Source organism: Rousettus aegyptiacus, unplaced genomic scaffold, assembly GCF_014176215.1.
Source record: "Rousettus aegyptiacus isolate mRouAeg1 unplaced genomic scaffold, mRouAeg1.p scaffold_m13_p_14, whole genome shotgun sequence".
NCBI lineage: Eukaryota > Metazoa > Chordata > Mammalia > Chiroptera > Pteropodidae > Rousettus > Rousettus aegyptiacus.
The window spans coordinates 7,431,895-7,458,994 of NW_023416289.1; the positions used below are offsets into that span (position 1 = coordinate 7,431,895).

The following is a 27,100-nucleotide window of genomic DNA, read 5'->3' on the forward strand; positions in this document are numbered from 1 at the left end:
TTTTTTTAATTGAAGAAATGATTTAACACCCCCCCCACACACACACACACACCTCCTCCCTACACTTTTTTTTTCTAGCAGGGAAAAGCGTTAGAATGTGCTTTGGGGATAGTAGGAATAAGTAAAACCCGGCATGTGGAGTGTCAAGTGTATTTGGAGAAGGGTGTGAATGACCTGATCCTATTGCAGAAGTGCTTAGGGACAGAAAAGGGAAGTTGAGGCCAGATGGGCAAGGAGAGGGTGATGCCAGAGGAGGTTAGCTCTGTTATCACACCCCTCGCACGGTCAAAATGATCCAAGGCAGACAGCTGCCAACATGGATGGCCCAAAACCAGAGCTAGATTGAATACTTTCAGGGCAAAAACAAGCCCTATTGTCTTTTCCCAGAGTTGGATCGGTTCCCCTGAGTGGACAGGTGACCATTTGATTCATTAGAAACCAGGAATTTTGCATTTAAAGTGTGCTCATACGTAAATATCAACAACAAAGTCCACTCACTGCCAAAGAGCAGGGCCACCGGACACAGTGAGATTTCCAGGACCTTGGCTCCCAAGTCAGAGAACGTTTGCATGTGATCCTCGAATTCTAGTACAATCTGATCATTTGAGAGACCAATAAACTGAGGCTCAGAGGGGGGCTGGCACATGACGACCCCGAGCTCAGTCAACGAGTGAGTGGCCGAGTGGACCATTAAAATTTGGTCCCTCTAACGGCTCAACTCTCCCCCCCACCCCCCCGCTTGGTGTTTTTGAGTACACAGGTCCCGGGAATGGGTGAAGAAAAGTTTTTATTTTCACTTTGCAATTGGCCCTAATGCAAGGTAGGGGCTAGGAAGGGAGGCGCTGCGGAGAGGATTACCCCCTAATACCTTATTTCACAAATATTTATTTAGTGCCTACTGCAAACTTGGCCCTGTGTGGGAGGGGGAGGGGGCTGGAGACACATTTCGGGGTCAATGACTGATTCTGGAGTTTTCAGTGGGATGGGGAAGGATGCACATATTGATCCAAGAGTCACACACATTCCTACATACTTCAGACATGGAATGTGCCAGGAAGGAAAAGAACAGAATGTTTTCTAGCGTGTTCCACGGGCATCCTGGCAGAGCATGGGGACCAGGACAGGCTCCCTAAAGGAAGTTACGATTGAGCTGAGGATGAAGACATTTCCACAGGACCATATAGTGAATGCTGCCAGGACAGCCTGTCCTCTGTCCGCCTCCTCACTACACTCCTGCTTCGGCAGCCAGGATTCCCTAAGCTGCCAGGGACCTTCCAGTAACCCATTGCCTGAGTCTGATGACATACTGGGTATTCCGAGACTGATGATCTAAGACCCGCGGTTACACATGGGCCTGTCAAGTGCAGACAGGAAAGGAGGGTGTGCCTCCGCGGAGGCGAATCTGGATCCACCTCGGCTTCTCCCGTCAGCATCCTCTGGGGAAGAAAATGCTTGTGAGGTTTTCCCTTCCACGTGCTCTGCTCTGCGCTCCGGGGGTGATGCCAACTTTCCATCTGGCTGCTTCCTCTGCTCCCTCCCCTCCCCTGCCTGGCAAAGACCTTCTCACCCTCCTCACCTCTCTGGCCCACCTGCTCCCAGCCAGGGACTGGGTCTCCTCCTCTCTGCTCCCCCTGCCCCAGCGGGACCACTTTCCCTGAACTCCCTTGGCACCGCCCCCATGATCATGAGTTTCCTGAGCACAAGGCTTGTGGTTTCTAGACCTTATTCTCCCCGCTGGCTGATGTCTACCTTAGAAAGTCTTCTGCATCTGGGGGGCCCCCTGATTTGAATCACAAGGTTCTACCACTCCCTAGCTCTGTGACCATGGGTAAGTTACTTAACTTCTCTGGGCTTCCATTCCCTCCTCTTTAAAATGGGAATAACGGAAGGTCCTTATCTCACGGGGTTAATACACGATTAAATGAGAACTCACACAATAACTCACTTACTACCTTCGCTATAGCATTCTAAACCCCGAGATATACGATGGATAGGTATGTCGTCATCAATAACCAACCCCCCGGGTTTCATATGGTGCTACACAATTATCAAGCCTTGACAGGCACAAAGAGCTTTTTGTAATCCGTCTTCACTTCCAACGCATTATCTGTCCGAGCAGGATCCCCAAGGCCCGCTTTCCCCAGCTCTCTAACCCCTGGAGTTCAAGTAGCGGACACGCAGGGCGGAAGCTGTGCACACAGCGAGAGGCAGGCACAGGGTGCTGGGCGCGAGGCCCGGGATGTCCCGGACGCCGTGTCCGTGCTCTGCACCCGGCCCCTTCTGAGCCGGGATCGTCCGGGTCGCGCGTAGGACAACTTCTGGGAACTGGCGCTCCGCGCGACCCGTGTGCACAGCCCGGTGCGCTCGGCCAAGTGCGCACGGCCCTGTGCCCCAGTGACTCAGCGCGGGGCGTGCGCAGGCGGCGCCCGGCCCGGGCGGGCTTTTGCACTCGCCCCGGCTCTTTCTCGTTATAAAGCAGCCCGCTGCGCGCTCGGCTCTACCACGCTTTCTCGAAGTCTTGATCGTCCGTCTTGTAGCGGTCTCCGGACTCCAGCCACCACTTCTACTCGCCATGGATCCCAACTGCTCCTGCGGCACCGGTAAGGCGACCGGGGCCGGGGCTGGGACGCCCGGGGTTGATTGCAGGGTTAGAGAAGCGATTTGGGGCCCCTCCTGCCCTTCCTAATCACTGAGTTTCAGGGCACCGATAGACCCTTTCGGTCCCTTTCTAAAGCGTTCGGTTTACCTTTCTCTACTGGCTCCCTTTTACTGATGAGATCAGAGTTCATGACTTGTCCAGGTTCCCACGAGCTGGTGGGAGATCTGGGACTGGGACTCAGGATCCTAGCATCTTTCCGCGTTCAGGTCTGCAGGGACCATTCTCACCTCTTTCTTTCTCCCTGCAGGTGGCTCCTGCACCTGCGCCGGCTCCTGTAAATGCAAAGACTGCAAATGCACCTCCTGCAAGAAGAGTGAGTGGAATCCTCTCATCTCCTTAAATGCCCTCCCCCCTCCAGGGCCCCCACCCTCGATTCCGCCCTGACGGGAATTTAAACGGGGCAGTCAGTCTTGACTGCCCCTTATGGGAGTTGACACCCCTTACGTCCGGAAGGTGGCACCCTCTGCAATGGCCCCTGTCAGAAAGGACAGGAGCCCTTATTCATCCTTCGTCCCGAGCACTCAACTTCGCCGCTTCCTTCTCTTCCCCAGGCTGCTGCTCCTGCTGCCCCGTGGGCTGTGCCAAGTGCGCGCAGGGCTGCGTCTGCAAAGGGGCCTCGGACAAGTGCAGCTGCTGCGCCTGACGTCAGGAAGAGCCTGCTCCCGGATGTAAATAGAGACACGTGTACAAACCTGCATTTTTTTTTTTTTTTGGTGCAACCCTCACCCCTTTGCTACATTTCCTCCCTTTTCTATAAACGAGGATATGAATGATAATAAAAGTTGTTGACTTCATTTTGACTCTGTTTTCCTTGGGTCGCCCACCAGGGCTGGAGTGGAGGATTGGATGGGAAGTGCAGAGAGCTGGGTTCTGGACGGAAGTGTTTGTTACTCCCTAATAAACAGCCTTAAGCCGAGCCAGGAGACCTCACTGAAAGGCTCTAAGGGGCTTGGGTAGGCACACGATCTCTCTGTTCTGTGTCAACGTCAATGGTACAGAAACTTCTCAACCAGGAATTCTCGTTCTCTGGTTCCCCTGCTCAACTCTAGGATTTAAGGCTTGAAAGTAACTTAAGGGTAGAAAACAAGTGCCCACCTGCTTGGTTCCTACATGGGCTTAAAAATTCTTGTGAAGAATCAGTCTTTTTTTTTCCTATCTATTCCAGACCTAAATCTTGGTATATGATAATTACTATAAAACAACATAAAAGAACAATATGAAGCTCACATTTTTAGATGCAACACAATTTTAATAAACATATAAATAAATAAAGATTTTAAAACACTGCACGTTGAGCACTGGAAACCTCACAAATGCTTCAACACGTGGACCACACACACTCGGAGTAGCCGTGCCCCCCGCCACCCTCACAGGGAACCATCATCACTCTTGGCTTGCCCAGTGTCCATGACAGGACACTTGCTACTCCAGAGAGCTCCCTATTTTAACTTGGCTTGGAATCTTTGACAGTTCCTTCCTAGGTCAGGCTGAAATTTGGCCCTCCATCAAAATCCAGCCTTTGGCTACTCTAACCTAGCCAAGTGCCCGGGGATTTGGAGGGAATTGCCCTGCCTTTTTCTCAGCAAGAAGGAGTATGCCTGAGAATCAGTTCCAGATGATTTCCTGTCAGGCTGAGAAGGTTCCGTGGTGGAGAGGGTGTTTTTGAGGAGCAAGGCCCGGAGTGACTAGTAATTAATGGCAATGGTTAGGCCCCTGGCTATTTGTGGAGGGAGTTGCTATTTGATGATGTAAAATCAAAGAGAAAGACGAGTCACGTGGACCTGGAATCAGGATGGTGCTTGGCCACAGGTGCCCTGTGAGAAGAGGGGGATCACGAAAGCCAGCCTGTGCCGAGTGCATGGGCTTTGGTGCTTTGCATCCTGGTTCCCAGCCTGTTCTGCCACAAGTGATGTGGACTGGGCAAGTCACTGAAACTCTCTGAATCTTCTAGAAAGGAGATTATAGCTCTGTATGAGGAATAAAAGCTAGTGTCCTGGCTCCTGGCTGGGGCTTAATAAACAGTGGACATTATGATCACTGTGTTCACACTGACATTCGTGGTGAGAGAATCCCTTTCAGAGCCCAGTGAGTTCTTGGGGGTGTTGTAGCTGCCAGCCCCCGAAAGACACATGGACCACCGGAACTCAGTGAGTTATAAGAAACACTCTTTATTCAGCCAGCTGGGTCTGCCAGGGGTACGCAGACCCCCAAATTAAGCAGCCCCGAAATATAGAGGTACAGAGGTTTTAAGCCCAAAATCCCATTCTTCATTCTGTCTAAACACAAAGGGCTATCTTTCTTCTATTCACTACCTGTCAACTCACAGGTCAGGTGCGTAAGCGGGGTTACAGAAGCAGAAAGCTTGTTTGGAATGTTATGTTCCTATGGGTAACAGCCTATGTTTCTATGGGCATAGCCATGTTCCAATGGGCATAGCCAAGCAGTAATTTTCCTGCAGGTAATACATTTCTAGCAGTCGTTTTTCAGCCATTACAGGGGAAAGGCTCATTGGTCCAGAAGCATGACTCTGCATTGGAGGTTAAGGGTGGGATTGAAAATTTGCTGACCTCCTGCCAGAGGGATTTTGCATAAACTCCTGCAATAAGCCCCATGGGACAAGACTCTGTCATGGCATTATGTCATTCGTTCCAAACAGAAGCCAGTAAGAGAGTAAAAATTCAAGATTTGAAGTGATTGTGCCATTTTCCAGAGAAATTAAGCAAAATGCCCAAGGTCATAAGCTCAAGAGTCATATGTCCAAATTTCCCTACAGCTAGCCTCATTTGCTGGCCACAGCTGGCCGCTCATGCTGTCACTGGGTGCTAAATTTTACCTATTACTATTCTGAACTAGAAGGACCTTTCAAGGAAGGACCAATTGTGTCCCTGGATCGAGACATAGGAACTGAAGTCCAGAGAGGTGACAGAGCTCTGCAGACTGCCGGCTTTGTGCTCTCGGCCCTGCTGCCTCTGGACCAGGTTCCAGCATCCTCATCTTTCATGCGAAGTCAGGGTGTAGCGTGCTGGGTGAAGGCATGGTGCCGCAGTCAGCATGAGTGAGCGCACGTCCCACCTGGGTTGCTGGGAGCAACGTGACATACCCTCCCTGTGGCTCAGTCTCCTCCACGGTAAAGGGGCAAAATAAAACCACTGTAGCCGCCAGCCCTTGAAAGACACGCGGACCACCGGAACTCAGTGAGTTATAGCAAATGCTCTTTATTCAGCCAGCTGGGTCTGCCAGGGGTATGCAGACCCCCAAATTAAGCAGCCCCGAAATGTAGAGGTACAAGGGTTTTAAGCCCAAAATCCCATTCTTCATTCTGTCTAAACACAAAGGCCTATCTTTCTTCTATTCACTACCTCTCAACTCACAGGTCAGGTGCGTAAGTGGGGTTACAGAAGCAGAAAGTTTGTTTAGAATGTTATGTTCCTATGGGTAACAGCCTATGTTTCTATGGGCATAGCCATGTTCCAATGGGCATAGCCAAGCAGTAATTTTCCTGCAGGTAATAAATTTCTAGCAGTCACTTTTCAGCCATTACACCATATGATCGCAGGAGTAAATAAGTTTATACATTTACAGCACTGACCATGGGTCCTGCCACAGAGTAAGTGGTCTGTAACACTAGCTCTTTCTTTAGGATTGTTCTACATAGCTTAGGGCACATTTATTTACCTCCAGACAAATAAGCCAGCGCTGTTGTGCCAGGCTGTGTGTCCCATGGTTTCCTCATCAACCCCATGAGGGTGTAGACTAGAGAGAGTCCTTCACTCTTCACACAAAATTGTGATGGACATTAAAAAGATGTCAAGTCACGAGGAGGATGCTCTGTGCCCTCGCAGATACCTATGGGAAACTGTCATTTCTTCTACTACCCACACCATATTTTTTATTTAACATTGTTTCTTGAAATGTTTCTTATTTTCTCAAACATATTTATATGGAAAGCAAACTCTTCATCACTACGGATAGTGAGAACCCGTGTAATTCCAGATGTAGAAGGGGGCCATATATGTAAATATTTATTTCTCTTAATGGATCACTCTCATTGTTCCTTATGGTTGAGCTCACAACACGTTCTTGTTTAAATGGCTTCAAGCAGTTGAGAAGTGTTATCAACCCACCTAGCCCACAGACTGGCTTATGAGGGACCTTCCATTTTTCCCTTGGGGGCCTGTCTTCAATTTAGTACACAAATGCCTAGTTCTGTGACTTTGAGCAAGTACTTTAGACTTCTGTTGAAGTGCTCCTGTTAGTAAAAGGGGCTCATAATAAAAGAATTTCCCCTTTGGGATTCTGGGAAGGGTACACAGACCCAGAGTGATTCAATCATGACCTGGCACTTATTAAATGCTATGTCATGGTGAGGAGAATGAACGGGGAAATAACCATTTTCTTGCCGTGTTAGTTAAAACCCAGTCTTTTCATAACCTAAAGTGGTCCCTCCTTTGGGGACAGCCAGACAGTGGGATCCGCCCGGAGTGGGGTGTACAGGAGGCTGTGGGGGGCACTAGCGCTTTCTGTAAAGGACCTGGACAGACACGTCCGTCGTCCCGGCCGTGGATCCTTTCAGGTGGAGATTGGAAGGAAGGGAGGAGGCGCAGAGCTGGGTTGGCCAAGTTGCCGTGTGCAGCAGAGGGCCTGATGCAGTGGGGAGGGAGGGGGCAGGGAGAAGAAATGCAGTTGGGAGCCCCCGGCCCCACTGCGGGCGGTTCCGCTGCACGCAACTCCCTTCTGCCCCTCCCCTGCTCGCGCCAAGTCAGGAACGTGACTTTTTGCACACGGCCTCCTGGAATGGGCTAACGGGAGCATAAGGGTGGACTAGGACGCGGGCCGCGTGGTGGGGGTGGGGGGTATGAAGACAGCGAGGTCGCAGCAACGAGGGCGTGGAGAACAGAGGGATTTTTCCCTGGGGGAAATTGGTAAGGGTCTGGTCGGAGGCTGGACACCCTGGGCTGCAAGGCACACAAGCCTCCCTGCCTCCTCGCGATCTGGCGCCAAAGGGGCGTCTGCGCGCGGTGCGCGCCGAGCTCAAAGGCGACGCGCGAACGATGCGCCCGGCCCGCCAGGTGCGCTCAGCCCTGCCATGGACTCTGAGAGCGACACGGATTTCGCGGGCGGTGTGCAAGGGTCAGGGTCTCTGCGCCCGGGTCGCCTCCTCCGGCTATAAAGTGAGCCCGCGGGCCCCTGGGCGCCACCACGCGCTGCACCAGCACAAGCGCATCTTCGCCTCTTGGCTTCGGACCTCCGGCCTCACCTCTGCCCGAGATGGACCCCAACTGCTCCTGCCCTGCTGGTAAGAACCCTCGGCTCTGGGCTTCAGGATGTCCCTATCCTAGGCACCAAAACGCAGTGTCCCTGGGGTTAGAGAAGGGAATGTTTCGAGCTGGAGCTGAAGTGGAAAGCAGGTCCTGTGCTTTCTCCCTGGCCAAGCACCTTCATCCCCAGTCTGAGCCTTCCCAGCCTCTCCACAGCCCCTGAATCAGAGGCCAAGGGCCGTCCTGCTCCGCCTCATCCAGGGGGTTGAGGCGCTGCTCTATCTGGCCTGCGTGCTCTGCCCAGGTACCTAATTTGCCTGTGTTGAGAGGGAGGCAGGGGACTTTGCCTCTTCTGGGCTTAGGACATAAGGTCTTGGCCTCCAGACCCAGCCTCCTTGAGCTGAGTTTGGAGCCTGGGACCCTCCCTGTGGGATAAATGCAAGGAAGCACCCTGCCCTCTCCCGCAGAAGGGCAGGGAAGGTAAGGTTAGGCTTGTTCTCCACGGGACAGGAGTTCCCAGGGCTGGGCCCTACCCAGAGGAGGAGGTTGAAGGAGCATAGTTGGGGACTGCTGTCTCCCACATCACACTCAGATCTCGCTGTGTGTCCGTCTCCATTCTGCAGGTGACTCCTGCAGCTGCGCCGGCTCCTGTAAATGCAAAGACTGCAGATGCACCTCCTGCAAGAAGAGTGAGTGCGGGGCCTTCTCTGGGAATCCGGGGGTCTGGGCGAAGGCGAGGGAGAGAACCCAAAGCTGGTTGCTGGGGGACAACTCTCGGGCTTTGTCCCTGGGACCCTGTCATTGCCACTGCAGGCTTCCTGCCCTGTCCTGGGCTCCAATGGGGACAGGCTAGCCTTCTGGGGAAAACCAAACCCCAAAGGTCCTACTCAGTGTCTCAAGACAGCATGCTTTTCCGTACTCCATGTCCTCTGGGATGAGGGCAGGTGTCCGGTAAAGTCGTGTGTGACTTCTCATTTTCCCCGCTCTCCGCAGGCTGCTGCTCCTGCTGCCCCGTGGGCTGTGCCCGGTGCGCCCAGGGCTGTGTCTGCAAAGGGGCCTCGGACAAGTGCAGCTGCTGCGCGTGACGTCAGGGAGAGCCTGCTCCCGGATGTAAATTAAGCAATGCATTCAAACCTGCGTTTTGTTTTTTTTTTTTTTAATTCTACACTGGCCACATTCTCTTTTCCACTAAATATGTGAAGGATAATAAAAAGTTGTTGCCTGTATTCCGACCCTGGTTTCTTTGCTGTGCATCGTCGGGAATAAGGAATTCTGTGTCCACGAGGGCTGGGTTCTGCATGGAAATGTTAGTCCAAAAAAACTGTCTTAGGGCAAGGAGGTGACCTCACTGAGCTTCATCTGTCACATGGAAGAGCCTCAGGACACATGCTCTAAGGGCTTACTTCTAAAACACTGGTGTTGAGAACTATATCTCAATGTTTCCAACATTTACAGATTTCAACTTTGGTAAAATCGATTACTAAGAAAAATTTGAAAGGACGGTATGCAAAACCCATTTCGAGATTCAACACACGTAATTTAAATATCTGAAGAACCAACGAGAAAACTAGATGTTTAAAATTTTAAAAAGCTGCACATTGTTCATGGGAGGTGTCCACTGAACACTGGGAACAATCACAAACTTCCCCGTGTGTGGGGTGCACAACCTTGCAGAGCAGTGCCCCCCTGCACCCCCACAGGCAGCCATCACTCCTGGCTTGCCTGGTGTCACTGACAGGGTACCTGCTCCCCCGGGAACTCCTAGTTGTGGCTTACCTCTGAACCTCAGTAAGTCTTTTCCTGCATCAGGCAGATGTCTGCCCCTTCAAATCCAGCCCCTGGCTGCTTGAAATTGGCAGAGTGTCCAGCAATTCGGAAGGAATTGCCCAGCCTTTCTCAGGAAGAAGGCATGTACCCAGGAATTGGTTCCAGTCGAAGGACATCATGTCTGCCTGTGTGGGAGATGAGGGTTCTGCACCTGGGAGGGCGTGGTGGTGTTTATGAGGCAGGAGAAAGGCTGGGAGTGACTCATAATTAATGGCAAGGGTTAGGCCCCCTGGCTATTTGTGGAGGGAGTTGGTATTTGATGTAAAATCGAAGAGAAAGACAAGTCACATGGACCTGGAGTCAGGACCACGCTTGCCCGCAGGTGCCCTGTGTGAAGAGGGATTTCAGAAGCCAGCCAGTGCTTGAGGGTATGGGTCCTGGCATCAGGTATCCTGGCTCACGGCCACTTCCTGTCCCTGAGACCCGGACAAGACTTTCAATAATCTCTGAGCCTCCATTTCTTCATTTATATGAAGGAGATTGCATCTCAATGTGAGAACCAATGACACAGGCCCAGCTCCTGGCTAGATCAAGCTTAATAATTTGTGGCCATATGATCACAATGTCAACACTGGTTCCTTTAAGCTCCCAACGAGCTCCTGGAGACAGGCTCATTGGTTTTGCAGCATCAATCTGGGGTGAAAGCTAGAGATGGCATAAGAACCTTGCTGACACAGTGCCACGGGGAGTGTGGACGATCTGCAATAAATCTGCTGGGACAAGATGCTCCCACGGAATCTGGACACGCACGAAAGCCTTTCCCACCCTTCACGTCATTTGCTTTGCACAGGAACCAGTGAGAGACTGAAGGCCCAGGAGCTGGAGTGATCGTGCTACTTTCCAGAGAGGTTAAGCAACCTGCCCAAGGTCACACAGCTGGTAGGGGTCTGAATGTATGCTACGGCCGTCTCACCCCCTCCCCACCGCAGGCGGCTAATCATGATATCACCGCATGCTAAATCCTGCCTCTCGATCTTCAGAGCTGGAAGGGTCCTTCGAGAGAGTCCCGTTGCACTCCCGCCTTGGGACATGGCAAAATGACGCCCAGAGAGGTCACGGCGCCGTGCACAGGGACGTGACTGCCGCTCAGCGCTCTTCCCACTGCTGCCTCAGTGCCAGGGTTCGGCGATGTCATGCGATGTCACGGTGCCGGGCGGCGGGCGAGGGTGTGCAGCTGCAGGCAGCGAGCATGAGTGCCGGCCCCTCTCATGTCGCCGATAGCTGGGCGTCCTTACTTGTCTGTGGCTCGGGCTCCCGTACTGTGAAAAAAAGAATAGTGCCTGGCCCTTAGATTTGAGGGATTTAAAACACGCCACGAACTTAGAACGATGATGCCAGGAGCACTGTGAGTGAGTGACCTACCATATTAGGTATGAGTTTTTATTTTGCACTCATAGCATGGGAGGCATTTTTCTACTTGCAGACGAACAAGCCTGGCCTGGCGTGCCTAGCTCTGCGTCCTGTGTCGTCCTCATCAACCTCACCATTTACGTAACATTTTTTAAACCATATTTTCTAAAATATATCTATGTGAAAAGCAAACTCTTTACTGAAAGTGAGAATCAGTTTACCTCCAGACGTATAAGGGAGCCACAAATCATGTACATGTATGCACACGCATGCACGCATGCACACACATACCTTTTGAATGTATCACTTCGTCATTCCCAGAACTGTACGTGGCACATAGAGGTGGTGGAGACATACCTCTGACGTTGTCCTTCCTCTGGGAAGTGCCTGGCATCAGGTCCAGGGCACCCCTCCCCAGCGCGGGGACTGTGACCATGGGTTAGTTACATAAACTCCCTGTGTGCTTAGTTCTGGTATTTCCCTCCAGAGTTGTTGTTCTGTGCTTAAAAAGTGAAAGTCATTAGCCAAGGCTTGGCACAGGCTCAATGTTTTGTAATTGTCAGGAATAATGAGAGGGAGATAACGCTTCTTCATTGTTATTCATGCCAGGTTGCCCTAGCACCTAAAATGACCTCCTCCCTCAGGGACATCCTGTGCTTTGGGAACCTCCAACCTGGAGTGGAGCCCCGGGCTTGGCGAGGAAAGCCCTGGAAAGTTGATGTAAAGGACCAGGACAAGTTTGTGAATGAAGGCGGGAAGGGGCCCCTACTCTCCCCTTTGCAGTGTATTGGAGAAATGGGAAGGACCCCAATGCTTGGCGCCGGGCGTAAAGGACACATCCAGCACCGTTCTGTGCACACAGCTCCGGGGCACCAGTCAAGCCGGGGACGTGAGCACAAGGCTGGGCTTGCACACGGGCTCCTGGAAAGGGCGAAGCGGAGGACAAGGACGCGGGGCGGGGCGGGGAGCGGGACACCTGTGCGTGTGTTTGTGGAGTGGGGGGTGGGGGACGGCTAGGACTCCTGAACACCCAGGAACACGGGGGCGCTGCCCTTTGGGGAAAATTGGGAAGGGTCCAGCCGGGAGGCTGGGACACCCTGTGCCGCACGGCACACAAGCCTCTCTCCGCGTGATCCGGCGCCAAAGCGGCGGCCCCGCGCCAAGCGCACGGAGCTCCGCGGTGATAGTGGGGTGGTGCGCCCGGCCCCACCAGGTGCGCTCAGCCCAGCCTAGGGCGCTGCGAGCGGCACGGATTCGGTCCCGCGGGGCGCAAGGGCCGGGGCGGGGCCTCTGCGCCCGGGCCGCCTCCTCCGGCTATAAAGCGGGCACGCGGGCTCTTAGGGGCCACCACGCGTTTCGCCAGCACCGGTTCCTCTTCGCCTCTTGCTCTGGGCCTCCTGCCTCATCTCTGCTCGCAATGGACCCCAACTGCTCCTGCCCCACTGGTAAGGACCCTCGGCTCGGGCCTCAGAATTCCCCTTTGCCAGGCACAGGACAGAGGGGCCTTGGGATGGAGGAGGGCGCTTTCTGAGCTTGAGCTGAGGCGGACTCCTGTCCAGAGCTTTCTCCCCAGCCAGCTCCTGAGAGCATGTCCAGCCTCCTCCCTTTGCCTCTGCTTTAGAGTTGAGGATACCAAGGCTTCAGGCAGCCCTTCTCGAGGTCGCTCAGGGAGTCAGAGGGCTGCTGGACTGGGACCCAGTGCTCTGGCCAGGCCTCGGAGCTGCCAGGACCTGACGGGAGGTGGGGACATTGCCCGTTTGGGGTTCCGGCCATAAGATCCTGACTGCAGCCCCTGTCTGCCTGGGCTGTGTCTGAAGCTTGGGGATCCCCCTCCTTTCCCCTTTACAGGATAAATCAGCAGGGGATCCAGGGACTGAAAGAGAGAAGGTGGGGCTAGTCCTCATCCGCCCTGAGTGGGTGGAGGGCTCCCAGTGTTCAGTCCTGACAGGCGGCACAGGGAGCGATTGTTGATTGACTATTCTCCCCCGCGTCACACTCACGTCTCGCTGCCTGTCTTTCCCCCTGCAGGTGGCTCCTGCACCTGCGCCGGCTCCTGCAAATGCAAAGACTGCAGATGCACCTCCTGCAAGAAGAGTGAGTGTGGGGCTTCCTCTGGGAACCTGGGGGCTGCTGGGCTGAGTCGGAGGACAGAGGTCCACGGAAAGGAGGCCAGTGACCCAGGGTCCCCACCACCCTTCCCTCGGCACCTGCATCAGAGTCAGAGTTGACAGAGCCGTGGAGAGGGTTGAGCCTAACCTCTCATTCTAGAACAGGGACACTGAGGTCCAGAAAGGTCACCAAATAGCGTCAAGGTTGGAGCCAGAACTAGAACCTGTCTCTTGATGCAGACTTCTGAACCCTCTAGTGTCCCGAGCACTAATAATCGTTGTCTCAGGACTGCATGTGCCATTCCAAACCTAGGTCTTCCTTGTTTGGGGTTGTGCGTGGGGAGAAGTTTTTACCAGGCCTGCTGTTGAGAAGGACGGTTCCTGTAATGTCCACTCTGACTTCTCGCTGTCCTTTGTCCCCAGGCTGCTGCTCCTGCTGCCCCGTGGGCTGTGCCCGGTGCGCCCAGGGCTGTATCTGCAAAGGGGCCTCGGACAAGTGCACCTGCTGTGCGTGACATCGGGGAGAGCCTGCTCCCGGATGTAAATAGAGCAATGTGTTCAAACCCACATTTTAAAATTTTTTCATAAACCCCGAACCGATTTCTGTATTCCTTTTTGTATGCAATGTTTGAATGACAATAAACATCTAGACTCTTTCGGACTCCTCATGGTGTTTTGGGGATGTGGAACTCAGTTCTTGTTGGGCCGTAGGGGAGCCCGAGTTTGGGGAAATGGAAGGGGGAGCTGGCACAGGAAGTGGGGGCGAGGGGAAATGTTTCCTGCCATCCGGCCTGGCCTCGGCTCTTCTGGCTGAGCTGTGGCAGAGTATTTCCTCTCTACCACCTTCTAGAGCAAACCGGCCCCTGCCTTTTTTTGCATATCCATGTCACTGCATATATTCATTTGGTAGCCACGACGGCCCATGTGCTCTGTACGTAGGCGCTGAGTTCTCAGTGGTGAGGGGGCATGGAGCCTACAGGCAATTACCGGGTAGAAGAAGCCAAATGGCTGTGACTGAGAATGCTGTTGGAGTGAGCCCGAGTGGGGAGGCCTTGGCACTGACACCTGAGAGCAGCACTCCTGTCAGGGGACAGTTTGAGTAAAGGCCCTGAGGTGGGAAAGAGCTTCGCGTGTTCAGGAAAGAGAAGGCGAGCGTGTCTGGGCTAGAGTGAGGGGAGTTGTCCACACTGAATCATTCGGAGGTGGTAAGAGGGCCAAGCCGCCTTCCTACTTCTCTTCCCAGCCCCCAACTCGACTTCTTAGGTCTGAGGTGGGCCAGCGGACCTGCATTTTAGCAAGTACCCAAGGTTGCGACCCACTGTCACACGTGGTCATTTAGCGAAATGCAATGAGCTTCTGCCAGGAAGTATTTCCACCCCAGCTGGTGTTTGGAGCCAATGCCCCTAATAAGTGTCTGTCCGGCTGGTGGCCCAGGGAACCTGGAGGGACCCATTTCCTGTCTGTGGAGGGAGAAATGAGCAGACCTTGCCGTACGGGATGTGGCAAGTGGCTTTGCAGAGAACAAACCAGGCTGAGAGGCCGGTCCAAGCCTCCTTGGGGGCTCACGCTGTGAAAACACCATCCCGCTGTGGGTGGGCTGCTGTCCCAGCAGCCTTTTCCTGGTGAGAGAGCCTGGCGCGGACCTCGTGGGGCCTGCCATGTGGCACTGCCCCGTCTGGTGCGGAAGTCCCGGTGGCAAGGTCGCAAATGCGTCCAGGGGTTGCTCTCTCACTACCCCCCCCCCCCCCCCCCGCTTAGGGAACCACAGCCGCCAAACCTCTCTGGGGAAGCGGACTTAGCAACGTGCCTGACAAGCACAGTCATCCACTTGCAGCTTTGTATTTTGCAAGTCGAGTGTGAAGTGGCAGCCTCGTTCTGTCCCTGAGCCCCATCTCCCCAAGGGGTGGCTGGGGCGTGCCCGTTATGATGTCTGTTGGAGAGATTAATTTATAATGGTGTTTTTCTAATTTGAAGTGGCTGCATCAGAATGCCTTATTTAATTTCAGAAGTTAATACCTTGTTTAATTGGGAAGCAGTCGAAACGCGTCGTCTCCGGAGCCAGTCTGCCCGGCTGGAAGCGCAGCTCCACGTCTTAAGTAAGTTGTGTGGCTTGTCTGTGCCTGATTCTCATCTGGGTACAATAATAGCTCCTACCTCACAGGTTAAATGCATCTAGCACAGTCTCTGGCACATAATAAGTGCTTAGCAAGTGCTTCTTTCGTCCAGTAGGCGATTCATAAATGCCCTCTGCTTGATTTGAGCACTTACTGGATCTCTACTGTATGTAAATCCCTGTGCTGGGCATGAAGAGAGAAGATAACATGTCAATAAGACCAAATCCCTTTGCTGAGCGGGCTGGAAATGTGAAAGGCTAGCTCCTCTGGGGTTGGCGGGGGGAAGCTAGCATGACAGCCCTGCTCCAAGCAGAGCCTTAGTGTGGATGGCACCGAATCAGTCGGATCTTCTCTCCTGAGAAGTGTAAATTCAAGGCGCAGGTGGCAGGAACAAAGAGCACCCGGGCCTCATGCCATACCTGGAACCATATCATGGGGACAGCAAAGAATCCACCGTAAGTGGTCATCACGAAAACAGTTAGCCCCGGCTACAGATCTGTTTCTGTGAGAACAACAGTAGCTCTGGGTCTTCTTGGGACCCAAAGAGGCGGGACGTATGCGGAACCCAGCTCCTGCCTGGGCCCTTCCCTCCTCCACCGTGGCCTCCCTTTCTCCCTCTACTGACTCATCTATTTAGGGGCAGGGGGTTGGGGAATGTTGTAAAGTTGGCTAGGTTTTGCCTCAAGGCCAGCAGTGGGAACTCAGGTGAGAAGTGGCCGCTGGGGTTCCAGAGGCTGCCCTGCATCTCAGGACAACCAACCCCCAGGGCCCGGGGCTCTGAGGGCAGAGCAGGGGGGGCAGAGCCTGTGAGACACACCCCTGGAGGAGGCTTTCTTCAGGTTGGCAGGTGTCTCCTGCCCTTGGGGCCTGCCGCTCTCAGGCCTGGGAAAGTCTCTTTCCTGGCAGGGATTCAAACAAAGAGGCTGTCGCAGCTCTGTGGGTCCATAGCTTATTCAGATTTCTTTAATTTTTACCTAATGTCCTTTTCTATTCCAGGATCACATTCCAAGTTACCACATTACAACCTCAGGCTCTTGGCTGGGACGGTTTCTCAGACGTTGCTGGGTTTTCTGGGTTTTGATGACCTTGAGGGATTTGAGGAGCACTGGTCCCGTGTACCGTAGGGTGCCCCCCCCTCCGTTGGCATTTGTCTGATGCTCTTCTCATCAGTACATTTGGGGTTATGAGTTTTGGGGAGGACAACCACAGAGTTCCTCATCATATTGTATCTGAAGTATAATACTATGCACATGACTTTGTATCTGAAGTATAATACTATCCACATGACTTATCACCGTGGATGTTGACCTTGACCCTTTGGGCGAGGTAGTGTTTGTCAGGTGTCTCCATTGTACGTTGACTCTTTTTTGCCCCCTTTTTCATGCTTTACTCTTTGGAAAGAAGTCACCTGGTACTTAAGGGAAGGGAAGTTATGCTCTTTGAGGGGCAAAAGTCTACACAAATCATTTGGAATTCTTCTACCAGGAGATTTATTTCTTCTCCATTTATTTATTCATTCAATTATTCATTTACATCGGCATGAATTCATGGATATTTATTTTATACCTTGGGTTATGATCCAATACTATTTAATTTATTTTGATGCTCAGATTGTTCCAGCTTTGGCCATTAGGAGCTCTTTCTGTTAACACCTGCGTCCCTTTACCTCTACCGTCGTGGATTCTTTCTTTTTAAAAAATCACTTTATATGATTGGGCTCTGGCGAGGTCTCTCTCCCTGGCTTACAGGCAGCTGCCTTCTCACTGTGTGCTCACAGGGCAGAGGGAGTGTGAGAGCAGACATCTTTAGAGCGTTAAATCTTCCTATCACGAAATGCTATAACTTCAGGGGAATGCTGGGAAATGTTTAATGACCAGTTCTCCAAGGGGAATGTTTAATGACCAGTTCTCCAAGGGGGAAAAAAAATGCATTTATTCACACGAGCACAAAAATGTACTATAATTATAATGCTGTATAGAAGATATGTAGTACGCGATTTGGAAAAAATAATAAAATATGCAATACTCTATATTGTTCTTGATATTGTCCCGAGAGAGTCTACTGATTTTCACAGAATGTTTTCATTGATTTTTGCTGAACTGTTGTGTCTATGACCAATCCGTGGTTTGCAATGGATGAATCAGTGTAGTTCCGATGTGATGAATGCAGGTCCACATTTTTGTTTCATTAATGAGTAAGATGAAAGCCGCATATGGTCTCTGTTGCATATTTTTCTATTTTTTTTTAATTTATATTTTTGAAAACCCTTAAAAAATGTAGAACCATTCTTAGGCTGTTCTTTTTTTTTTTTTTCAGGCGAGGCAACCCTTGGTTGACCTCACAGATTGCAAGGACCTTGTCAGCTTACAATCTCCTATTTTTTAAATTTTTTACACGCTTATAGCACCTGGTCTTTCTAGGTGACCTCCCATCCAAGTACTAACCAGGCCCAACCCTGCTTAGGTTCCGAAATCAGGCGGGATCAGGCTTGTTCAGGGTGGCATGGCTGTAGATGAGGCTGTTCAAAGACAAGCCTTGGGCCCAACTTGGCCCACTGGCCATTCTTTGCCAACCCTCGATCTATGCCCTTGAGATTGTTTACTCTGCTGTATCTGATGAGAATACTATAGATATTATATACCACTGTGCACCTCTTCCCAACCCTGCATTCAGCGCCATCACTTTGGCAGCTTGAGATTGGGCAGTATTCACACTCTCTAAATTGGTAGACACCGAAAAGCAGGGCTTGATTTATTGTTTGTTGATCATCTAGACTTAAGAGGGTGATGCACTGATGTTGATAATACACATTAAACCTAAACCGTGTAATCACTACACTATGAATATCACAATAAAAAATTGAGGAAATATTTTTCTAGTATTTGAAAACTGCTGTCCAATCCAGCAAGGAAATCACTCATGTCATTTTAATAAGCAATAAAGTTGCAACATACATCTTCTCGTAATGGCACCCTCATCTCACAGTGCAGCATGCCCCCCAACTACTCAGACAGGTGCATGACCCAGTCTTGGTCAACTAGAGCTACAGGGTCAGAGATAGTCAGCTGACCCAATTCAGGCCAATCAGAGTGAATCCTGAAGTATTTGCCAGGGCAATGGATGCGCTGTTTCTGCTCCAGTTGCTAAGCTGCTGGGCCACCACGTGGGGAAAACTCCTCTGAGTATGAAGCGGACAGAGGTCAGCAAGGGCAAGACCTGGAGAGAGTCCTGATGTCAATGTCAAAGCACCCGCGTCTGATGAGCCTGAGCAGGATTCACCTGGAGTTTCAGTTAAGTGATGACATTCTTTCACTCAAGCCAGTTTCCGTTGGGCTTTTTGACCTTCGACAGGTAGAGTGAGCTGGCAGGCAGAGTTTTTGAATGGTCCATCCTAGATCCTGAGCCCCAGTTTCCGGCGTGGAATGGCCGAACACCCCAGACCAGGAGGAATGCACAGAACTGTCCTCAGGAGCTCAGCGTCCTCATCTGGGTTCACCTCCTCCCAAGTGCCTGACCTCAGGCCGGTTGGTTCTGCTCTCAGAGCCTCAGTTTCCCCATTCGTTATCTCCTCTCGAAGGCATTCAGAGACAGGCAGAGTTAGAGGAAAGCCTCCTCGCTGAGGTGCTGACAGAGGCATCTGCATTCAATGGGGAGGACTCCAGGCGGTGGGTCATGGAACGCCTCTCCCTGGAATGGCTTTCTTCTCCGCAACTTCCCAGTGTGGTATGGAAGGATGTTTGTCGCGACCACTCACCGAAGAAGCGGAAGGCTAAGGGGAGAGGGCGGAGGTGTGAAGTGTGCCAGCCCCCGGTTTTAAGTCCAGCTATGCCATTGCCCACCTGTGTGATATTGGGCAAGGTGTTAAGCTTCTCTGTGCCTCAGCTTATTCATCCACCGAATGGGATTATGAAGATTAAATAACACCATGCTCGGAATGCAGTAGGTACTCAATAGAAAGTCAACATTATTAAAACAAAGCTACGTGGTTTCCCACCAGGTTAATGCCAGTTTTGAAGTGTGACAGTATCAGATGGGACCACTCAGCCACCACTATGAAAGACCAAGGGACTTCAGTCTTACCCACAAAGTTCCGATTTTTTTTTTTTTTTTTGACATGCGAATGAGTTCAGGCATTTCTTCTGGAATTAAAAAGAGTGATCTGTCCTAGAAAACTGGAACATGCCCAAGGTCACAAGGTGAAATGCTCAAGAGGTGCCCAGCCCGTGGCCTGATGCTGTCCTCAAAGCATCTCTCTGCAGGGCAGTCGTAGGTCAGTGCCGGACCACTGTTGTTCTGCGGGATGTGGGTTCGGTGTGGCCAGACCTTGCAACGTTTGAGGACAAACGGAAATCTAGATTCCTATGTAAAATACCCAGGTCTTAAAAAGATCATATGAAAACTTAAAAGCATTATGCTTCCTGAAATAAGCCAGACTCAAAAGGACAAATCATGTTTGATTCCACTTATATAAAGTGCTTGGAAGAGGGAGATTCATAGAGACAGAAGAAGGAACGGAGGTTACCAGGGGCTGTGGACGGGGGCGTGGGGAGCTATTGCCTAACGGGGCCAGAGTTTCTGTTTGGGAAGACGGAAAAGGTCTGGCCATGGATGGTGGTGATGGCTGCGCAGCACTGTGAATATTCTCGACGAATCGTACACTTCCAAATGGCTAAAATTCTGCGTTGTGTATATTTTACTACAACTAGAATTGTACTAAAAGAGGAGAGGGGGAAAAAAGATCCTGCGGAGCAAACAAAGGTCAGAGGTCAGATTTGGCCGGTCTGCAGCTCCTGGGTGGGGCACCCCTGTCTGAAATGCTACCCCTGGCCTGTTATTGCTCCATCTCCCCAAATTCAGCGCATCCTTCAAGGACTGGTCCAAATGTCCCCCCTTTCCGTTCCTCAAGGCGGAAGGACCGGCACCTTTGGGCCCACTACGGCAGCAGCAAGCCTCTTGCGAGTCACCGTTCTCCAACTGATCACAGTCCCCAACCCATTTTATCCTCTTCTGGCGCCCTTCACCCCTTTTTATTACGTCCGGGCCGTGTAGGCACGTGAGCCTTCAGCCCTCGCAGACCGTCAGACTCCTGGGGGCGGCGCTGTTATCCCGTGTTCTCTCGTGTAATTCAGTGTCGTAGGGTTAATGAGTGCGGCTTCTCCGCCAGACCTGGGCCGCGGCTGGGGCCGGGCTGGAGAGAAGAGACCCAAGGAGTCCTGTTTCACTTTACCAGTTGTTTGTAGGTTCAGTCCAGGTTGTCTAAACCTGGGCACCATTGACATTTTCGGTCAGGTAATTGCTTATCATGCAAGCTGCCCTGTGCCTCATAGGATTTTTAGTAGCACCCCTGGCCTCCACCTACCGGATGCCAGCAGCACTCCCCTAGTTGTGACAACCAAAAATATTTCCAGATGTTGCCAAATGTCCCCTGGGAGGCAAAATTCACCCCTCCCTCCCATGTAAGAAATGGTTTAATTCATTGATTCTGTCTAGTAAAGTGCTTTCTTAAAATCAAGATTCCAGATAATGTCGAGGAGTGGAGGATCATAGGCAAGTTTGAAGCTAATACATTTTTTAAAAAGCAGCAGCATAATTTAGCTATGGCCGTCCAGAATTCTGAGCAGAATTCAGAGTCACAGATCCCAGCTGTGCTGTTCAAACATGCCAGCGTGAGCATCACAGTTTTTAAAGAGATTGACTTCGCTTACTCGGTGTTTGCTGCCACCTGGTGGTCATTTTGTTTATTGCAAGCTGGGTAAACCCCAATTCTGTTTCCTTTGTCAACCAGCACATCAGAAGGTTAAGACAATCAGACACACTTGCTTTCCCCAGATGCCAGAAACCAGTTCCAAGCTCACAGCTATGACAGATAGGCCCTCGGGAGTTAGCATGAGCTGGTATAAGTTTGGAGTTAGCATGGGCTGGTATAAATAATAGTCTGCCAATTTTCCTAGGGAGTCAGTTTGAATTTTTAGGGCTCTAACTTTGCCCCCATCTTCCCCACCTTTTCTACCACTAAGGCTCCTGTTTTGGAATGTGTTTATAATGTATGATCAAGTGCATTTGAATTCATTTTGCAAAGATATTTTTGAGAATTTTATAGTACACCAGGAGATAATTAGATACATTTAGGGCTCCATAAAACGAGAAGATTTTGCATTAAAACAGTGTTTTCCAAATTCATTTGACATTAGGAACAGATAAATTGATGCAATAGGCCTAAGGCCGAAACCCCTCCCTTCCACCCCCAAGACTGTCTGAAGCAAGGCAGTCTGGGAACCTCAGTGTCATGCGGTGTCAGAGCTGTCGCTATGGTGACTTGGTGTGCTGGGTGACCTTGAGGATGGTGACTATCTCTGAGACTCAGTTTTCAGGCTTGTGCCACCTCCTGTCCATCTGGGCCCAGATATAATGGTTTTTAGAGCTCAATCTTGGGCAACAGCCAAGTTCTGCAACTGTTATTAATATGTAGAATATTTAACAGCAATAATGATGAAGTTTCCAGGCTTTGAGAGAATTCAAGCTAGCATGGTCTATTCTCCACACAGCAGCGAGACTCATCCGGGTAGAACACGTCCCTCCGCTGTCCCAAACCTCCAGTGACTCACGTTTTCTCTTGGAATAGAAGCCAAGGTCCTCACGTGGGTCATAAGGCCCCACACGGCCCCCTCCCAACAGCTACATTTGCCTAGTCCTGTTCCTCAAGAATGTTCTGCCTCGGAACCTTTGCACCTCCTGTCCCCTGTGTCTGGGACGCCATCAGCAGCTCCCTCCCTCCCCTTCTTCAAGTCTTCGCTCAGCCCTATCCCCATCCCCAGCTTTATTTTTTTCCTGAGCACCTGTCATTACCTGACCTGCTGTATTTGTATTTGACACTTTGTCTGTCTGCTGTAACAGAATGCACATTCCGTGAGGGCAGGGAGCTTTTTAACTGAAAAATTCTTGCTCACTGCAGACATTAAATGACAGGGCGTATACATAAGAAATAAATCAGACAAGGCAAACTTGCAAATTAAAGATCTCTCTCTTTGGAAATAGGGACGTTATTTGAAGGTAACTATTTATAAGCCATGAGATAGTTATTGTAAAATATGTAAAATGTCTTATAATTATGATTTTAAAAAAGTTTGCTTTTTTTTTTTTCCCTTAGCCCAGAAAGCAGTATAATAATCTTGCATTTTGGTTGTATAAGCCCACACGGGATCTCACCTTTATTTCCTCATTCCCTTTGCTTGTTACCTTAAGGGTATATTTAGTCAAGGAAGAAATGAGAACAGGAAAGGGCAGTTCCTGGGACTTCCGAACAACCACATTAGAGAAAGAGTGGCAGGAAATGAAGCCTGAATGAGAGCCGCGATGGCTCTAATAAAAAGAATTTAGTCACTGATGGTTCTGGAGTCAGTATTAGATGTGCCATCTGAAGGCCTGGGACAAGCTCTGTCTCTGCTGCTTACTGAGCATGTCATTGTGGGCCAATCCCAGGGCCCAGAATGTGCCTGGCACTTAGTAGGTGCTCAGTGGAAAAGATGCAAGAATTGGCAATGCGCCCTTGGAAGGCGGCGAGCAAAGGGCCCTCTTTGCCAAAATAAATTGCAATAGGGCCTCCCGAAATGTTGCGGGCCAGAGAAACGAACTAAGGCAAGATAAGGTTCGGCCACACTACGATCTCACGAAAGGCTTCCTGTGCCCAGTAAATGTTACAGAACCGCCGACCTGGGACCAAGACAGGGCCACGTATAGGGTGTGGCCCTGGATCAATATGGGCCAAATGCTGGGGACGCCAATTCTATCTGAGAAATTCAGGCTCTGCCTTCCAGCGTAATTGATCATTCAAGGGCTGGAGCCTCCATCCTGAGTCCCCTGACGGCTGGGTCATGCAGGATATATTCCAACTAACCCCTCAGGGAGCGCCACCTGGTGGATATAAAGCGAAACATGCCACGTCGCTGTGGACGATTGCAACGTCCCATGATGCGTGCGGATGCGGTGGGGGCGGCTGGCAGCTTTGTCACGGTGGGTCACAGAAACCTCTATTCAATGCTAGAGTATCGTGGCAGCAAGGCTTGCCAGAAATAAAAACTGAGCGTCTATTACATGCCAGACTGCTCTAAGCCCTTAACATGTATTAACTAATTTGATCCTTGGAACACCATTTACCGTAGATTATTACTGTCTCCACAAGAGTACCCACAATGTGAAAGAGGTAACCACCCCCCTCAATGTAAACTGGGGTGTTCTTGGATATGGTTACCAAAGAAGGGAGAAGAATGGTGGAAAGCCCCAACACCACCCACGTCCGCTATGGTTCGCCATACTGTTTGCTGAGAATAATATTCTCCCGGGTTTTCAGAGAAAGGTTAACTCCTTCGATTTCTAAAAGTGGGACTAACTAGAAGTCTGTTTCTGGTTTCTACTTTCACTCTTGGGGACACTTTTCATTTGTCATTTAAGCCCCCCCCCCCCAAAAAAAAAAACCTCCAGCTGCAAATACGTTTAATGATCAACCACAACAGAGCCCCTGGCAGATGGGCCTTGAAGCAGATGGCTCCTTTGAAAGGCTGCGATTGAAAATAGTGGCTAATTTGAACCAATCAAGGAGATGGGGTCTCTTGAAGGCAGAGTTTCTACAGAAACTGAAACCATCCCCCCCACCCCGCCCCCCAAGCTCCTTCAGCACATTTTTCACAGGCGGATAAGCCTTCCTGGGGGTGGACCCAACTCTTTTTTTTTTTTTTTTTTAACATCTGGAATATGGAAAGGGAAGAGAGAAAAACCCTGGGGCCCTGTCAATCAAATTCACTTTTCTTTTGGCAAATTCAGCAACAGTGACAAATCACACAGTTTGACATAAACAAAGTTGATAGATGTCGGCAAAGCTGTTTTTAAACCGCCGCAATGGACAGATGTGTAGGACGGTTTCTCTTTTTCAACAGTCAGTATGTTTAATAACAAATAAAACCACCAGATGTTTGAAAACTCCTACCAATGTCATCTGGTAGTTTGCTGCTGATTAATGAGAATGTGGGATTCGTCCCCATCTCAATCCAGAGAGCCTGTAGTGAAGTCTGGTTCTTGAAGCCTTCTTAGATCACCTCTGACGCTTTCTTGGACCAGAGAACACTGACCTTGAGATCAGAAGACTTACGTGCAGGCCTGACTCTGCCACCACACCCTTGTGTCACTTTGGGCAAGTCAGTTAGTCCTCTCGAAGTTTAGGTTCCCCACAGGATACCCGATGATAATCAGCCCTGCCCTGCCTCCCTCTGGGTTCTTGCAAAGTTCAAGTGCAATGTTAGATGTGAATCACTTTTTCTTCCATTTGAAGTTTATCGATCTTTTCATTGAGGAGTAATTTCATCTGGTAAAGTGCACAAATCCTAAGTGTACAGCTCAATAAATTTTTACATCTATATATACCTGCATTGCCACTCAGGTCAAGATATAAAGTATTTCTAGCACCCCAAAAAGTTCCCTGTGCCTTTCTCAGTCAATACTTCCAAGGAGCAATTAATCTCAGCTCTATCACCACAGATTAGCTTTGTCTGTTCTTGAACTCAATCTATATAAAATTGCATAGTATGTATTCTATCAGTTGACGTAGTGGTTTTCAAGATCCATTTATGTTGATAAGGAATCAGTAGTTCATTCCCTTTTATTGCTGAATAGTATCCTGTTGTACAGCTAGCCCACAGGCTGTTTATTCATTCTCCTACTGGTGGACACCTGGATTGTTTCCAGTTTGGGGTTATTCTAATAAAGCCACCATGGGCATTTTTGTATAATCGCTTTTTTTTGTGTAAATGTTTTCATTTCTCTTGGGTAAATACCTAGGAGTACAATGGCGAGATCATAGTGTAGGTGTGTGTTTAACACTTTTAGGAATGGCTAGTCTTCCAAAGTGGTTGTATAATTTATATTCCCTCTAGCAATGTACGGGAACTCTCTTTCTCTACATCTTCGCCACACTTCTCACCTTTAAACTGTAGTGCCCTCTACAGTTGAAAGGTGTCGGAGGTATTATTGCTAGGACAGAGGAGGTATAGTGTAGGGATTAATATAGAGTATGGGGTCTGGAGTCCTGTCTGAATCATCGTTCTGTGCTGAGCTCACCATCTGGTTTTGAGTAAGCCACTTAACCCCTTTAGCCTCATTTTCTGCATCTGTAAAAGGAGGCCGTCAATAGCAGCTCTCTCAAAGTGTCATTGTGAGGACGCAGTGAGAAGAATCTTGTAGATTTTAGGGTGGGGTATCGTGCACAGTGAGTGCTAAGTTAATGATTGCTATGGTCTTCTTGTCTTATTTAGTCTACTCTGTAACAGATTCCAGGTAGAGAGAATGTCTTTATCATGTATGTCAGGAGACCTGACAGAGCCTAAGGATTATTTTCCATTTTATAGGGTAAGAGTCAGCTACCCTCTTTGACCTGAACCATCTTGACTACCCCAAGATGGAGTCCACAGCAAGGATGGCCGAGCAGAGAGGTGGAAAGACCTTTGGAGACTGTGACCTGCTGAATCACAACCACCTGACATCTTACTGCCAAACTTCTAGATAATAAGTGTCCTTATTGTTTAGGTCAATTTAGATGATTTGCTGCTTAAACATCCTGACCGATCTACCAAATGATGCCAGCATTTCTCCACTGAGCCTGGACCCACTCTCAGTGTCATTAGACAGGACTTCTGGTAAATCCAACCCATTGCCTGGAGCCTGTGTTCCGGTGAAAGCCTGTTTGCCACCCCTGATAATGCCAAATTGCCTTTCGTGCAGCTGAAATTAAACCCATCTAAACTACAAAGAAGCTTCCTTTTTAAGCTTTTAATGACCTATAAAGAATATTGATGATCACTCAGCCACAGATCACAAGCTTTATGTAATTTGCTACCGCCCACTAAGAACCGTCTCTGGCAGCAGCAGCTCAGGATAGGGGGCAATCGTGGGGCTGCATTCTGTCTGTCATTTAAGATGTATTCCTTGCTTTCCTTCCATGCACCACGTACTGGGGGTTGTGGGGAATACAAAAGAAATACAAGGTTTTAGAATGCAAACAGTTGAGGGAGGGGAAGTGGTATGACTTGTGGGTAGCAAAAATATTTACTATTCCACAGTGTAGGGAATATTTTGCTTTATTTTTTTTTTTTACTTTTTATTGTAGTATAATGAATAATATATATGCGGTAAAGTGCACAAATCTTAAATGTGCAGCTCGATGAATTTTTAAAAAGTGAATACATTCATGCATGCACTCAGCATCCAGATTAAGAAAAAGAACATTAACAGACCTCAGAAGATTTTCTCATTTCCTTTCCTAGCCAACAACCCTCTCTCCCTTCAAAATAACCACTGTTCTGACATCTGTCACCACAGATTAGTTTTGTCTGATTTGAACCTTATATAAGTGAAGTCATGTTTTTGTGTCTGGCTTCTTTTGCTTGTCATTATGTCTGTGAGGTTCATTCATGTTGTTCTCTGTGGATGTAGTCCTTTGTTTTAGTTACTGCAGTGTTTTGTTGTATGATCACACCATAATTTATTTATCCATTCTTCTGTTAATGGACTTTTGGGTCATTCCCACTTTGGAGCTAGTATAAAGGATGGTTCTATGAACATCGTTGTACGTGGCTTTTTGTGAAAAATCTCCATACATTTATGCTGGAGATAGAAAGATGGATAGACAGATACTACATACATGCACATAGACATGAAATTATTGAGTCATGGAGTACATGTGTATTTAGCTTTATTTTGCCAGTTTTCTAAAGCAATTGTTCCTATATACAACCCCTC

General features: G+C 49.8%; 3 protein-coding genes and 1 pseudogene across 3 annotated transcripts; 3 read left to right on the plus strand and 1 right to left on the minus strand.

Moving 5' to 3' along the window:
* Positions 1-2,443: 2,443 nt before the first annotated feature.
* Positions 2,444-3,451, plus strand: LOC107499671 (metallothionein-2A). Its single transcript, XM_016124108.2, has 3 exons — positions 2,444-2,600; positions 2,907-2,972; positions 3,211-3,451. The coding sequence occupies exons 1-3, from the start codon at positions 2,573-2,575 to the stop codon at positions 3,300-3,302; spliced, it is 186 nt and encodes a 61-aa protein (XP_015979594.1). The 5' UTR covers positions 2,444-2,572; the 3' UTR covers positions 3,303-3,451.
* Positions 3,452-7,676: 4,225 nt separating this feature from the next.
* LOC107499653 (keratin-associated protein 5-9-like) lies at positions 7,677-9,156 on the plus strand. Its single transcript, XM_016124065.2, is given in 4 exon segments — positions 7,677-7,893; positions 7,895-7,955; positions 8,541-8,606; positions 8,911-9,156. Coding segments are annotated over 4 exon segments (402 nt in total). The 5' UTR covers positions 7,677-7,710; the 3' UTR covers positions 9,003-9,156.
* Positions 9,157-10,696: 1,540 nt separating this feature from the next.
* LOC107499652 (keratin-associated protein 5-7) lies at positions 10,697-13,863 on the plus strand. Its single transcript, XM_036232099.1, has 4 exons — positions 10,697-10,864; positions 12,308-12,539; positions 13,123-13,188; positions 13,626-13,863. The coding sequence occupies exons 1-4, from the start codon at positions 10,697-10,699 to the stop codon at positions 13,715-13,717; spliced, it is 558 nt and encodes a 185-aa protein (XP_036087992.1). The 3' UTR covers positions 13,718-13,863.
* A 3,848-nt stretch (positions 13,864-17,711) lies between these two features.
* Positions 17,712-17,830, minus strand: LOC118611862 (annotated as a pseudogene).
* Between the last annotated feature and the right edge of the window lie 9,270 nt (positions 17,831-27,100).